General features: G+C 39.7%; 1 protein-coding gene across 1 annotated transcript; it reads right to left on the bottom strand.

Annotated features, from left to right (window-relative positions):
- Positions 1-14,765: 14,765 nt before the first annotated feature.
- LOC140173679 (uncharacterized) lies at positions 14,766-15,361 on the bottom strand. Its single transcript, XM_072198190.1, has 2 exons — positions 15,197-15,361; positions 14,766-15,086 (listed from the first exon to the last, which is right to left on the bottom strand). Exons 1-2 carry the CDS (start codon positions 15,359-15,361, stop codon positions 14,766-14,768), a joined length of 486 nt encoding a protein of 161 aa, XP_072054291.1.
- Positions 15,362-15,986: the final 625 nt, after the last annotated feature.

Raw genomic sequence — 15,986 nt, 5'->3', positions numbered from 1 at the left:
TGGATCCCTTTTATTATCCTTGCCTTTTGGTTTAAAGGGCTATTGGCTTTTTCTGCTTGCTTTTTTTTTTGAATTCACTACTTTTTCTTTCTTCAAGAATCATTTTTATGATTTTTCAAATCCTCAGTAACATGTCTCCTTTTTCATCATTCTTTCAAGAGCCAACAATTATAACATTCATGAACAACAAATTCAAAAGACATATGCACTGTTCAGGCATACATTCAGAAATCAAAATAATTAATCTGTTATAAAATTCGAAATTCATGCAATTCTTCTCTTTTTCAATTAAGAACATTTTTCATTTAAGAAAGGTGATGGATTCATAGGACATTCATAACTTTAAGGCATAGACACCAAGACACCAATGATCATAAGACACAAACATAAATAAAACATAAAACATAATTTTCAAAAAACAGAAAAATAAAGAACAAGGATATTAAAGAACGGGTCCACCTCAGTGATGGCGGCTTGTTCTTCCTCTTGAAGATCTTATGGAGTGCTTGAGCTCCTCAATGTCTCTTCCTTGCCTTTGTTGCTCCTCTCTCATGATTCTTTGATCTTCTCTAATTTCATAGAGGAGGATGGAATGTTCTTGGTGCTCCACCCTTAGTTGTCTCATGTTGGAACTCAATTCTCCTAGGGAGGTGTTGATTTGCTCCCAATAGTTTTGTGGAGAAAAGTGCATCCCTTGAGGCATCTCAAGGATTTCATGATGAGGAATTTCCTCATGTCCATGAGTGGGATCTCTTGTTTGCTCCATCCTCTTCTTAGTGATGGCCTTGTTGGTAAGCGAAATTGTTACTCATGCTTAAATTGTTGTTTGAAATTGATTGTTCCTGGTGATGGCGCCAAAACCTGGTGCGTAATACCATGGTCCAAACATAACTTCACAACTTCGCACAACTAACCAGCAAGTGTACTGGGTCGTCCAAGTAATAAACCTTACGTGAGTAAGGGTCGATCCCACAGAGATTGTTCGTATGAAGCAAGCTATGGTCATCTTGTAAATCCCAGTCAGGCGGATTCAAATATGATTGGATTAGATATTCAAAAGATAAAAATAAAATAAACAGGAAATAAAGATAAAGTTACTCATGTAATTCAATGGTGGGAATTTCAGATAGGTGCATGGAGGTGCTGTGTTCCTTCCGAATCTCTACTCTCTTATCATTCATCCAAGCCTTCTTACTCCTTTCCATGGCAAGCTGTATGTAGAGCATCACCGTTGTCAATTGCTACATCCCATCCTCTCAGTGAAAATGGTCCAAATGCTCTGTCACAGCACGGCTAATCATCTGTCGGTTCTCAATCAGGTTGGAGTAGAATCCCTTGATTCTTTTGCATCTGTCACTAACGCCCAGCCTTCAGGAGTTTGAAGCTCGTCACAGTCATTCAATCCCGGAATCCTACTCGGAATACCACAGACAAGGTTAGACTTTCCGAATTCCCATGAATGCCGCCATCAATTCTAGCTTATACCACGAAGATTCTGATTAAGGAATCCAAGAGACATGCGCCCGGTCTAAGGTAGAACGGAAGTGGTTGTCAGTCACGCGCGTTCATAGGTGAGAATGATAATGAGTGTCACGGATCATCACATTCATCAAGTTGAAGTGCAACAAATATCTTAGAACAGGAATAAATCGAATTGGATAGAAAATAGTAGTAATTGCATTGAAACTTGAGGTACAGCAGAGCTCCACACCCTTAATCTATGGTGTGTAGAAACTCCACCGTTGAAAATACATAAGTGAAAGAGGTTCAGGCATGGCCGAATGGCCAGCCCCCCAGGTGTGTTCGATAGTCTCCTAAGATGAATAATAAAATAAAACTGAAACCAAAGATGTAACGTGGTCAAAAGACAACTAGTACAATAGTAAAATGTCTTATTTATACTAAACTAGCTACTAGGGTTTACAGAAGTAAGTAATTGATGCATAAATCCACTTTCAGGGCCCACTTGGTGTGTGCTTGGGCTGAGCCTGATCTATCCATGAGCTAAGGCCTCTCTTGGAGTTGAACGCCAAGTTGTAACATGTTTTGGGCGTTCAACTCCGGTTCGTGACGTGTTTCTGGCGTTTGACTCCAGACAACAACATGGAACTGGCGTTGAGTGCCAGTTTATGTCATCAAATCACGAATAAAGTATGGACTATTATATATTGCTGGGAAGTTCTGGATGTCTACTTTCCAACGCCGTTGAGAGCGCGCCATTTGGAGTTTTTTAGCTCCAGAAAATCTATTTCGAGTGCAGGGAGGTCAGATTCCAACAGCATCAGCAGTCCTTTGTCAGCCTCCTATCAGAGTTTTGCTCAGGTCCCTCAATTTCAGCCAGAAAATACCTGAAATCACAGAAAAACACACAAACTCATAGTAAAGTCCAGAAATGTGAATTTAGCAAAAAAACTAATGAAAACATCCCTAAAAGTAACCAGATTATATTAAAAACTACCTAAAAACAATGCCAAAAAGCATATAAATTATCCGCTCATCACTTGTCCTCATCAATGAGGATGTCTCCCTCTATGTTAATTCCATCTGAATTACAGAGGTGACAAATGAGATGAGGGAAGGCTAACCTTGCCAAGGTAGAGGACTTGTCCGGCACCTTATAAAGTTTTTGGGATATAACCTCATGAACTTCTACTTCCTCTCCAATCATGATGCTATGAATCATGATAGCCCGATCTATAGTAGCTTCGGACCGGTTGCTAGTGAGAATGATCGAGCGTTGGATAAACTCCAACCATCCCCTAGCCACGGGCTTGAGGTCATGCCTTCTCAGTTGAACAGGCTTCCCTTTTGAATCTCTCTTCCATTGAGCGCCCTCTTCACAAATGTCTATAAGGCCTTGGTCCAACCTTTGATCAAAGTTGACCCTTCTAGTGTAGGGGTGGTTCATCTCCTTGCATCATGGGCAAGTTGAATGCCAACCTTACATTTTCTGGACTAAAATCTAAGCATTTCCCCCGAACCATTGTAAGCTAATTCTTTGGATCCGGGTTCACACTTTGATCATGGTTCTTGGTGATCCATGCATTGGCATAGAACTCTTAAACCATTAAGATTCTGACTTGTTGAACTAGGTTGGTAAGAACTTCCCAACCTCTTCTTCGGATCTCATGTCGGATCTCCGGATATTCACTCTTTTTGAGTTTGAAAGGGACCTCGGGGATCACCTTCTTCATGGCCACAACTTCATTGAAGTGGTCTTGATGCACCCTTGAGATGAATCTCTCCATCTCCCATGACTCGGAGGTGGAAGCTTTTGCCTTTCCTTTCCTCTTTCTAGAGGTTTCTCCGGCCTTAGGTGCCATAAATGGTTATGAAAAAACAAAAAGCAACGCTTTTACCACACCAAACTTAGAAGGTTTGCTCGTCCTCAAGCAAAAGAGGAAAGAAAAGAGTAGAAGAAGAGGAAATAGAGGAGATGGAGTGGGGTAGGTGGGGTTTTATGAAGGATGGATGTGAGTGGTGAAGAGAATGGTCGGATTTGATAGGTGAGGTTTTTTTTTTGGGAAGAGCTATTGAGGTGGTTGGTGAATGGGTGAAGAAGAGATAGAATGGTGGGGTAGGTGGGGATCCTGTGGGGTCCACAGATCCTGAGGTGTCAAGGATAGCTCATCCCTGCACCAAGTGGCATGTAAAACGCCCTTTCTGCCAATCGTGGCGTTAAACACCGTGCTGCTGTCCTTTTCTGGCGTTAAACGCCAGTTCGGTGCCCCTTTCTTGCGTTAAACGCCAGTCTGGTGCCCCTTTCTGGCATTAAACGCCCAGAATGGTGCCAGACTGGGCGTTAAACGCCCATTTGCTGCCCTTACTGGCGTTTAAACGCCAACAAGCTTTTCCTCCAGGGTGTGCTATTTTTCTTTCTGTTTTTCATTCTGTTTTTGCTTTTTCAATTGTTTTTATGACTTCACATGATCATCAACCTATAGAAAACATAAAATAACAATGGAAAATAGATAAATATAACATTGGGTTGCCTCCCAACAAGCACTTCTTTAATGCCAGTAGCTTGACAGTGGGCCCTCATGGAGCCTCACAGATGTTCAGAGTAACGTTGGAACCTCCCAACACCAAACTTAGAATTTGGTTATGGCCTCCCAACACCAAACTTAGAGTTTGACTGTGGGGGCTCTGTTTGACTCTGTTTTGAGAGAAGCTCTTCATGCTTCCTCTCCATGGTTACAGAGAGATATCCTTGAGCCTTAAACACAAAGGATTCTTCATTCACTTGAATGATCAATTCTCCTCTGTCAATATCAATCACAGCCTTTGCTGTGGCTAGGAAGGGTCTGCCAAGGATGATGGATTCATCCATGCACTTCCTAGTCTCTAGGACTATGAAATCAGCAGGGATGTAATGGTCTTCAATCTTTACCAGAACATCCTCTACAAGTCCATAAGCTTGTTTTCTTGAATTGTCTGCCATCTCTAGTGAGATTCTTTCAGCTTGTACCTCAAAGATCCCTAGCTTCTCCATTACAGAGAGAGGCATGAGGTTTATGCTTGACCCTAGGTCACACAAAGCCTTCTCGAAGGTCATGGTGCCTAATGTACAAGGTATTGAGAACTTCCCAGGGTCCTGTCTCTTTTGAGGTAATCTCTGCCTAGTCAAGTCATCCAGTTCTTTAGTGAGCAAAGGGGGTTCGTCCTTCCAAGTCTCATTACCAAATAACTTGTCATTTAGCTTCATGATTGCTCCAAGGTACTTAGCAACTTACTCTTCAGTGACATCTTCGTCCTCTTCAGAGGAAGAATACTCATCAGAGCTCATGAATGGCAGAAGTAAATCCAATGGAATCTCTATGGTCTCAGTGTGAGCCTCAGATTCCCATGGTTCCTCATTAGGGAACTCATTGGAGGCCAGTGGACGTCAATTGAGGTATTCCTCAGCGGGCGATCACTGCCTCTTCCTCCTCTCCAAATTCGGCCATGTTGATGGCCTTACACTCTCCTTTTGGATTCTCTTCTGTATTGCTTGGAAGAGTACTAGGAGGGAGTTCAGTAACTTTCTTACTCAGCTGACCCACTTGTGCCTCCAAGTTTCTAATGGAGGACCTTGTTTCAGTCATGAAACTTTGAGTGATTTTGATTAGATCAGAGACCATGGTTGCTAAGTCAGAGTGGCTTTGCTTAGAATTCTCTGTCTGTTGCTGAGAAGATGATGGAAAAGGCTTATCATTGCTAAACCTGTTTCTTCCACCATTATTATTGTTGAAACCTTGTTGAGGTCTCTGGTGATCCTTCCATGAGAGATTTGGATGATTTCTCTATGAAGGATTATAGGTGATTCCATAGGGTTCTCCCATGTAATTCACCTCTTCCATTGATGGGTTCTCAAGATCATAAGCTTCTTCTTTAGATGAAGCGTCCTTAGTACTGCCTGGTGCAGCTTGCATTCTAGACAGACTTTGAGAAATCATATTGACTTGCTGAGTCAATATTTTGTTCTGAGCCAATATGGCATTCAGAGTATCAATCTCAATAACTCCTTTCTTCTGATTCGTCCCATTGTTCACAGGATTCCTTTCAGAAATGTACATGAATTGGTTATTTGTAACCATTTCAATGAGTTCTTGAGCTTCTGCAGGCGTCTTCTTCAGATGAAGAGATCATCCAGCAGAGCTGTCCAATGACATCTTGGACAGTTCAGACAGACCATCATAGAAGATACCTATGATGCTCCATTTAGAAAGCATGTCAGAATGACACTTTCTGATCAATTGTTTGTATCTTTCCCAAGCTTCATAGAGGGATTCACCTTCCTTCTGTCTGAAGGTTTGGACTTCTACTCTAATCTTACTCAATTTTTGAGGTGGAAAGAACTTTGCCAAGAAGGCATTGACTAGCTTTTCCCAAGAGTTCAGGCTTTCTTTAGGTTGTGAGTCCAACCATATCCTAGCTCTGTCTCTTACAGCAAAAGGGAATAGCATAAGTCTGTAGACCTCAGGGTCAACCCCATTGGTCTTGACAGTGTCACAGATTTGAAAGAATTCAGCTAAAAACTGATGAGGATCTTCCAATGGAAGTCCATGGAATTTGCAATTCTGTTGCATTAGAGAAACTAATTGAGGCTTAAGCTCAAAGTTGTTTGCTCCAATGGCAGGGATAGAGATGCTTCTCCCATAGAAGTCGGGAGTAGGTGTAGTAAAGTCACCCAGCACCTTCCTTGCATTGTTGGCATTGTTGTTGTTTTCGGCTACCATGTCTTCTTCTTGTTTGAAGATTTATGTTAGGTCCTCTACAGAGAGTAGTGCTTTATCTTCTCTTAGCTTTCGCTTCAAGTTCCTTTCAGATTCAGGGTCACCCTCAACAAGAATGCTTTTGTCTTTACTCCTGCTCATATGAAAGAGAAGAGAACAAGAAAATATGGAATCCTCTATGTCACAGTATAGAGATTCCTTGAGATGTCAGAGGAAAAGAAGAATAGAAGGAGGAGGTAGAAGAAGAAGAATTCGAACTTATCAAAAGAGATAGAGTTCGAATTGTTGATAGTGGAGGAGTGTTAGTCCTTAAATAGAAGGATGTGAGAAGAGGGAAGAATTTTCGAAAATAAATTAAAAGATTTTGAAGAAATTTTGAAAAATTGAAGAATGATTTTCGAAAATTAAAGTTGGGAAAGAAATAAAGTGATTTTTGAAAAAGATTTTGAAATTAGAAATCAAAAAGATTAAAAATTATTTGGAAAAAGATGTGATTAAGAAGATATGATTGAAAAGATATGATTGAGAAACAATTTAAAAAGATTTAATTTTTAAAATTAATGACTTGGCTAACAAGAAATTTAAAGGAATATGATTCAAACATTAAACCTTTCTTAACAGAAAAGGCAACATACTTGAAATGTTGAATCAAATCATTAATTGTAGGCAAGTATTTTTGAGAATGGAAAGAAATTGATTTTGAAAATATATGATTGAAAAGATATGGATTGAAAAAGATTTGATTTTGAAAAATTATGAAAACTTGAAAAAAAATTGAATTAAAAACAAAATCTTCCCTCTTGTATCATCCTGGCGTTAAACGCCCAGAATGGTATCCATTCTGGCGTTTAACGCCCAAAATGCTACCCTTTTGGGCGTTAAACGCCCAGCCAGGTACCCTGGCTGGCGTTTAAACGCCAGTTTTCCTTCTTCACTGGGCGTTTTGAACGCCCAGCTTTTTCTATGTAATTCCTCTACTGCATGTTCTGAATCTTCAATTCTCTGTATTATTGACTTGAAAAGACACAAATTAAATTTTTTTTTTTGAATTTTTAATGATGAGGAATAATCAAAATGCCACTAAGATCAAATAAACAATGCATGCAAAACACCAAACTTAGAAGTTTGTATACTATTGACACTAACAAATTGAGAATGCATATGAGAAACAACGAAACATTCAAGACAAGAGAATTTAAAGATCAGAGCAAGGAAATCATCAAGAACAACTTGAAGATCAATGAAGAACATAATGCATGTAATTTTCGAAAATTAGAAGAATAAAGACATGCAATTGACACCAAACTTAAAATTAGACATTAGACTCAAACAAGAAACATAAAAATATTTTTGATTTTAAGATTTTATAAATTTTTTGTGCTTTTTCAAAAATTGAGTGGAAAAGAAAAACAAGGGTTCAAAGACATGGCTAAGACTTTAACAAATTGTGCTTTTTTGTGATTTTAAGAATTCCAGGAATCATTGCAATGCTAGTCTAAGACTCCGGTCCTAGAATTAGACATGGCTTCACAGCCAGCCAAGCTTTCAGTGAAAGCTCCGGTCCAAAACACTAGACATGGCCAATGGCCAGCCAAGCTTTAGCAGATCATTGCTCACAACAGAAAAATTGATAGAAATCAACAAGCTCTTATGATGATAAGTTGAATCCTCAGTCCAAAAGATTAGACATGGCTTCACAGTCAGCCATACTTCAACAAATCATCATGAAACTCTAGAATCCATTCTTAAAAACTCTAAAGAACAAAATAGAAATAATTTTTTTTACTTTTGAAAAATTTTCAAAAAGTAAAAAGCTTAAACATAAAATAAAATTACCTAATCTAAGCAACAAGATGAACCGTCAGTTGTCCAAACTCAAACAATCCCCGGCAACGGCGCCAAAAACTTGGTGCACGAAATTATGATCATCAATGGCGCCATCAACATGGTACGCTCAATTGCAATCTCAACTCTTTATCACAACTTCGCACAACTAACCAGCAAGTGCACTGGGTCGCCCAAGTAATAAACCTTACGCGAGTAAGGGTCGATCCCACAGAGATTGTTGGTATGAAGCAAGCTATGGTCATCTTGTAAATCTCAGTCAGGCGGATTCAAATGGTTATGGAGGATTGATAATTAAAAGATAAATAAAACATAAAATAAAGATAGAGATACTTATGTAATTCATTGGTGAGAATTTCAGATAAGCGTATGGAGATGCTTTGTCCCTTCCGTCTCTCTGCCTTCCTACTGTCTTCATCCAATCCTTCTTACTCCTTTCCATGGCAAGCTGTATGTTGGGCATCACTGTTGTCAATGGCTACAGTCCCGTCCTCTCAGTGAAAATGTTCAATGCACTCTGTCACAGCACGTCTATTCATCTGTCGATTCTCGATCATGTCGGAATAGAATCCAGTGATTCTTTTGTGTCTGTCACTAACGCCCCACAATCACGAGTTTGAAGCTCGTCACAGTCATTCAATCCCTGAATCCTACTCAGAATACCACAGACAAGGTTTAGACCTTCCGGATTCTCAAGAATGGCCGCCAATGGATTCTAGCTTATACCATGAAGATTCTAATTAAGGAATCCAAGAGATATCCACTCAATCTAAGTAAAAAACAGAGGTGGTTGTCAGGCACACGTTCATAGGTGAGAATGATGATGAGTGTCACAGATTATCACATTCATCAAGTTGAGGAACAAGTGATATCTTAGAACAAGAATAAGCTGAATTGAATAGAAGAACAATAGTAATTGCATTAATACTCGAGGTACAGCAGAGCTCTACACCTTAATCTATGGTGTGTAGAAACTCTACCGTTGAAAATACATAAGAACAAGGTCTAGGCATGGCCGAATGGCCATCCTCCCAAAGAGGTTTCAATCATAAAAACATGATCAAAAGATGATCCGAAGATTGAAAGATCCCCAAATACAATAGCAAAAGGTCCTATTTATAGAGAACTAGTAGCCTAGGGTTTACAGAAATGAGTAAATGACGTAAAAATCCACTTCCGAGTCCACTTGGTGTGTGCTTGGGCTGAACATTGAAGCTTCTATGTGTAGAGACTTTTCTTGGAGTTAAACGCCAGCTTTTGTGCCAGTTTGGGCGTTTAACTCCCACTTTTGTGCCAGTTCCGGCGTTTAACGCCGGGAATTCTGAAGCTGACTTGGAATGCCTATTTGGGCCATCAAATCTCGAGCAAAGTATAGACTATTATATATTTCTGGAAAGCCCTGGATATCTACTTTCTAACGCAATTAAGAGCGCGCCAATTGGGCTTCTGTAGCACCAGAAAAGCCACTTCGAGTGCAGGGAGGTCAGAATCCAACAGCATCTGCAGCCCTTTTCAGCCTCTGAATCAGATTTTTGCTCAGGTCCCTCAATTTCAGCCAGAAAATACCTGAAATTACAGAAAAACACACAAACTCATAGTAAAGTCCAGAAAAGTGAATTTTAAATAAAAACTAATAAAAATATAATAAAAACTAACTAAACATACTAAAAGCATACTAAAAACAATGACAAAAAGCGTATAAATTATCCGCTCATCAATGAACTTTTGCACTAACACATACTAAAACTTAATAAAATCTACTGAAAACACTAAGATAATGCAATGAAAAAGCATATAAGATATTCACTAATCACAACACCAAACTTAAACTATTGCTTGTCCTCAAGCAACTAAAAACAAGTAAGGACTAAAGAAGTGGAAAATAGATAAGGGTTTAGAGTTGTTGATAAAGTTTAGTTCCAATTATTGAATGGGCCGATTGGCTCTTTATTTCTGAACAGTTTTGGCATCCCACTTTCCTTTAAAGCTCAAAAATCTTGACATCCTTGGAATTGGAATCCGAATGATATTATTTGTTCTCTTCTTTTAGTTTTTCTTGATTCTTGAACATAGATTCTTTTTGGTGCCTTGTATCTTTGATCCTAGCCATGACTCTAAGCGTTTTATTTTCAAGTATTAGCACCAGATACATAAATGCCACAGGCACAAAACTGGGGGAACCTTTTGGATTCGAATTCAGCTTTGCTTAAATTCCCAGACAGTGGTGCCCAGCGTTCTTAAGTGTACTATTTAGCTTTGGATTACGACTTTAACTGCTCAGTCTCAAGCTTTTTACTTGACACCTTCACACCACAAGCATATAGTTTGGGATAACAACTCATTTGAGCTTTTTAGGCAATTTTGACCCTCCTAACTATTGATGCCCAAAGCCTTGGATCCTTTCTCTTGTCTTTTTCTTTTTTTCTTTTTTTTATTTTTGCTGCTTTTTTTGGCTTCAAGAATCAATACTTTTGATTTTTCAAAGACTTAATAATACTTCTCTAAATTCACTATTCTTCCAAAGTCAGTATGCTCAACTTCAATATCAATTATGCACAGTTAATACATACATTCAGAAAATAAAGATAAGGTCATCATATCTTAAGTAATTGGAATAACTCATGATAAAATTCAAGACCTTTGGTATTTTATTGCTCTTAAAAAAATTTATTTAAGTTTAATGAGGGATACGTGAAACATCTTAAAGCTTAACTATCAGAAATAGAAATTAACTGCTGGACTAGAAAGTGGGAAATCCTAATAGTAATCATGTACATAGAATTGAAAAACAGGAAATACAGAACTGAAATAGGGATAGGATAAGTAGGATGAAACTCAACCACCTTAATCATGGTGGTTACTTCTTTCTCCAGAGGACGTTTTCTGGTGCTTCAGCTCTTCTAATTCTCATCCCTGCCTATCTTGTTCTTTGGCCAGCTTGCGAAGAATTTAAGACTGGTCTTTTTGCTCCTCTTTGAGTTGGTCCATGGTGGCTCTCAACTGTTCAATAGATGCTGCCAGTTGAATCCAGTATTCACTTGGAAGGAGGCTCTATTCTTGAGGTCATTCAAGTACCTTCCTCTTAGGAGGAGAGACTGGCCCCTGAATCTTAACTTGTGCTGGTTCCTTTGTGTGCTCCATGCTTTCCTTGATGATTGGGTCATCTCTTGTAATGAATGTATCTCTATCAATGAAGATTCTTGCCTCGTCATACAAGCGAGAGATGAGGTGCGAAAAAGCTAGCCTTGAATGAGTTGAGGTTTTGGCTACAATTATGTACATCTCACAGGGGATTATTTGATGAACTTCCACCTTATTGCCAAGCATGATGTAGTGGATCATCACAGCTCGCTTTATTGTGACCTCGGAACGGGTGCTAGTGGGGAGGATAGAGAGCCCAATAAAATCCAGCCATCCTCTAGCAACTGGCTTGAGATCCATCCTCTTTAGTTGGATTGGTTGACCTTTTTTGTCAGTTATCCACTGTGTTCCAAAGAGACATATGTCCTGTAGGACTTGGTCTAGCCTTGGATCAGCGTGCACTCTCATATTAAAGGAGTTAAGGTCGTCCTTTAATGGGGGTAGTTGGAAAACTTCCCTCACTTTATCCAGACCGAAATGCAAGATCTTTTCTCAGACCATGGTGCGCCATGGGTTGAATTTCGATCTTTCTTCCTTTTGTTTATTCGACCTCCAAAAGTTCGCATAGAACTCTCGGACCTTCACAATTCCAACCCTAGTTGCAGGGTTGGCTAGAATCTCCCAACCCCATGTTCGGATCTGCTCTTGAATCTCTGGATATTTGTCTTCTTTTAGATCAAACTTAACTTCCGAAATTACAGCCTTCTTATACACTACATCATAGTAGTGTTCCTCATGAAGCTTGAAGTGAAACCTATAGGGCTTATAGGCGACTGTTGAGGGGGCTTTTTCTTTCTTGTTCCTTGAAGTAGATCTTCCAACCTTTGGTTTCATAAGAGCAGAGCGAAAAGTAACACTAAACTTAAGAGATTGCTCGTCCCGAGCAAAGAGAAAAGTAAACAGAAGTAGAAGAAGCAGAGAGTGCGTAAGGGGCATGATAGAGGGAGAGGGAGGCTGAGGGTGTATTAATAGGGGGTGTTGATTTTGAAATTCAATTTTTAACAGAGAGGATATAGGATGACAAATTTTGAAATTTAAGATAAAAGATAAGATAAAAGATAAAGGTGATCTAGGTGGATAAAATAATGATTTGAAAAAGATTTGAAGAGATTTAAAAATATTTGAAAAGAAGGGATATGGAAGAAAAAGAAATGAGATAAAAGGGATTTAGTTTGAAAAGATAAGATTGGAGAAGAATTTGTTTAAAAAAGATTTGAGTCGAAGAGTTTAGAATTAAAATGTAGTTTAAAAGGAATATGGAATAGAAAGATATGGTTAAAGAAGATAAGGTTGCAAAATATTTGGTTTGGAAAGTCAACTTTCTATCTTTTCTTTGAATTTCGAATATGGCCTCCCCTACTGGGTGTCACCCAGATCTAGTGTTGAACATCAGTAGAGATAAAAGAATGGGCGTTGAACGCCCATTGGGGGCTAAAGAAATGGCCCTGGTTGCTCCATTATTGGCGTTCAACGCCAGTAAGTACCCTTAAATGGCCATTTAATGCCCAAGCTTCCCCCTTCCTGGCGTTGGGCGCTAGTTCTAGCGTTCAACGCCAGCAAGGGGCTCTCTCCAGGGTGTTCTGGTTTCGATCCTAGGCTTTCCTGTTCATATTCTAAGTGCTACACATGATCACAAATGTTAAGGAAAATATGGAATTTTGACAAAATTAAATATGAATGTAAACTAAAATAAACAAATGAAATAAAGACTACTATACATATGGCTGGGTTACCTCCCAACAAGCGCTTCTTTATTGTTAGTAGTTGGACAATGCTGTTGTCATGTGAGCTAGAGGGTGAAGACCTCTTGCTCAACTGGGTCCCCTAGATACTGTTTGACACGTTGGTCATTGACGATAAATCTTTTATCAGAATACTGGCTCTGAAGTTCTATATGTCCATAGGATGACACTCTAGTGACCACAATAGTTTCTGTCTATCGTGACTTGATTTTTCTAGAGAATAACTTGAGTCTGGAGTTAAAGAGCAGAACCTGTTGGCTAGGCTGGAAGACTCTGGGAGAAATCTTCCAATCATGCCATTTCTTGGATCTTTCCTTGTAGATTCTAGTATTCTCAAATGCAGCATGTCGGAATTCATCCAACTCATTTAGTTGGATGATGAGCGGATATTTTATATGCTTTTTGACATCATTTTTATATATTTTATACTATGAGTTTTTGTATTTTTGTACAATTTCAGGTATTTTCTGGCTATAATTGAGGAGCTGGAGCAAAAGTCTGATTCAAAGACAGAGAAAGCACTACAGATGCTGTCTGGATCTGACCTCCTTGCACTTAGAAGAGTGTTTCTAGAGCTATAGAAATCCAAATGAAGCGCTGTCAATGGATATGGAAAGCTGACTTCTAGAGCTTTCCAACAATGTATAATAGTCCATACTTTTCTTCGGATTACAAGTCCCAAAACTGGCGTCCAATGCCAGCTTCCTGCCACTTTCCTGGCGTCCAGCCCAAGAGCAGAGCCCGGCGTCCAAACGCCCAGAGAAGACCCCCTAGCTAGCATTTCATGCCCTAAGAGCCTCATAGCACGTTCATCAAAACTCAGCCCAAACACTCATAACGTGGGCCCCAGAAGTCGATTTTAGCACTAAATAGACTACTTTATCCTTACAAGTCATTCTGTTTAGTATCTAAGGGATTAGATTTATGTTACAAAGACCTCTTTATGCTATTTTCGAGTTTCACTCTGTATTTTACATCAGTATGAGTATCTAAACCTCCTAGGTTAAGGGGAGGAGCCCTGCTGAGCCCTATGAATTAATAAAAGTATTACTATTTCTTCTCCGATCCATGCTTGATTTACTTCTAAGATGTATATCCTCTCTTCAACGTGGTGAATAGGATGATCGAAAAATAAGCTCTATTCATCACACTAAGACAAACGTGCCTGACAAACACCCGCGTCTACTTGGGTTCGTGTGAATACGTAACTGGAAAGTACGAACCAGCAGCTATGTTTATACATCTCTCAGAAGGTTAATCCACGACTTCGTTGGGAACTTCTCAAGACACCAGTTCAGCCAATTTTTGGGGAGATTAGGGTCTCTATGGTATAGGCTATAATCCAAAGAAGCAGCGTTCTCTGATTCGGAAGATTTGACCTTGTCTATTGCGCTTTGAGTAGGATCACCAGGAGAATGACTTGCTAGCGCTTCACCCTTCGTCAGATTGGATGACCACGGCCAATGGCATTCAATCTGTAGCAGAGGAGATCAATGACCACGGCCCATAGTGTTGATCATATACAGTCTGCCATAGAAGACATCACTCACAAGCAGATAAGACAGTAATACCAGAGTTAACTCAAAAAGGCAAAGCAACTCCAATCCTTTACCTTATTCCTATTACTAATTGCCCTTATACATACATTACTCTTACAACTTCAAACCAATGACTTCTTGATCTTCCAGACTAAGACCTGCAAGATAACCATAGCTTGCTTCAAACCACAATCCTCATGAGATCGACCCTGACTCGCTCAGGTATTACTTGGACGACCCAGTGCACTTGCTGGAACAAAAGTACAAAAGTGTGGGGATTCATGCTACCGTTGGAGTAATCGCTTTTCTCCTATAGCCATGGGATCAAAGTTAAGGAACCTTGTTGCCCAATATGCTCTGTGTTCCAATTCCACGGGTAAGTGGCATGCCTTTTCATAGACCAACTGGTAAGAGGATATCTCGATGGGGATTTTGAATGTAGTCCAGTATGCGTAGAGAGCATCGTTAAGTTTCCTTGCCCAATCTCTTCTAGAGATACTAACTGTCCTTTCCAGAATTTGTTTAAGCTCCCTGTTGGAGACTTTAGCTTGTCCATTGGTTTGTGGATGGTAAGGGGTAGCCACTTTGTGATGAACACCATATCTCTGTAAGATGGAGGCAAGCCATCTGTTACAGAAGTGGGTGCCTCCGTCACTGGTCAGTGTCCTGGGACACTGAACCTAGTGAACATGCACTTCTATAGGAATTTCAATACCACTCGAGTGTCATTAGTGGGGGAAGCGATTGCCTCAACCCACTTAGACACGTAGTCTACTACCACCAGGATATAGGTGTTGAAATATGAGAGTGGAAAGGGTCCCATGAAGTCTATTCCCCATACATCAAACAGCTCAATTTCCAGAATTCCTTGTTGTGTCATTTTGTGATTATGAGGGGGATTCCCAGCTCGTTGGCATTCATCACAATTACTGACAAACTCTCGGGAGTCCTTGAAGAGTGTTAGCCAGAAAAATCTGCACTAAAGGACCTTGGTAGCTGTTCGCTCTCCTCCAAAATGTCCTCCATATTCAGAGCCATGACAATGCCATAGAATCTGCTGGATTTCTTCCTCGGAGACACAACGTTAAATTATACCATCCGAGCATCTCTTAAAGAGGTAGAGTTCATCCCACAAGTAGTATTTATCATCATGCAAGAGTTTGCACACTTGCTATCTACTATACTCTTTCAGAATGAACTTCATGGCTTAATAGTTTGCAATATTTGCAAACCATAGTGCTTTTTGGATTATAAAAAGCTGCTCATCAGGGAAAGTTTCAGACACCTTAGGGATGGGCGTGGTCGTTCCTGCGTCAGGTTCAATTTGGGATAGGTGATCTACCACTTGGTTCTCTGATCTCTTTTAGTCCCTGATCTCAATGTCGAATTCCTGGAGAAGCAGTACCCATCTGATTAACCTGGGTTTAGAGTCCTGCTTGGTCAGGAGATACTTGTGAGCTGCATCATTAGTGTAAACAATGACCTTTGAACCAATTAAATTAGAT

This window comes from Arachis hypogaea, chromosome 6 (genome assembly GCF_003086295.3).
Source record: "Arachis hypogaea cultivar Tifrunner chromosome 6, arahy.Tifrunner.gnm2.J5K5, whole genome shotgun sequence".
NCBI classification, from domain to species: Eukaryota; Viridiplantae; Streptophyta; class Magnoliopsida; order Fabales; family Fabaceae; genus Arachis; species Arachis hypogaea.
This window is presented reverse-complemented; position numbering and strand designations above follow the sequence as displayed.

What these genes read in the sequence shown, in the direction of transcription:
- LOC140173679 (XM_072198190.1), bottom strand. Translation starts at nt 15,361, where the DNA reads ATGACACAACAAGGAATTCTGGAAATTGAGCTGTTTGATGTATGGGGA. An exon ending in CCACTAATGACACTCGAGTG is followed by an intron (nt 15,087 to 15,196) that starts GTATTGAAATTC and finishes TCCATCTTACAG; the next exon opens with AGATATGGTGTTCATCACAA.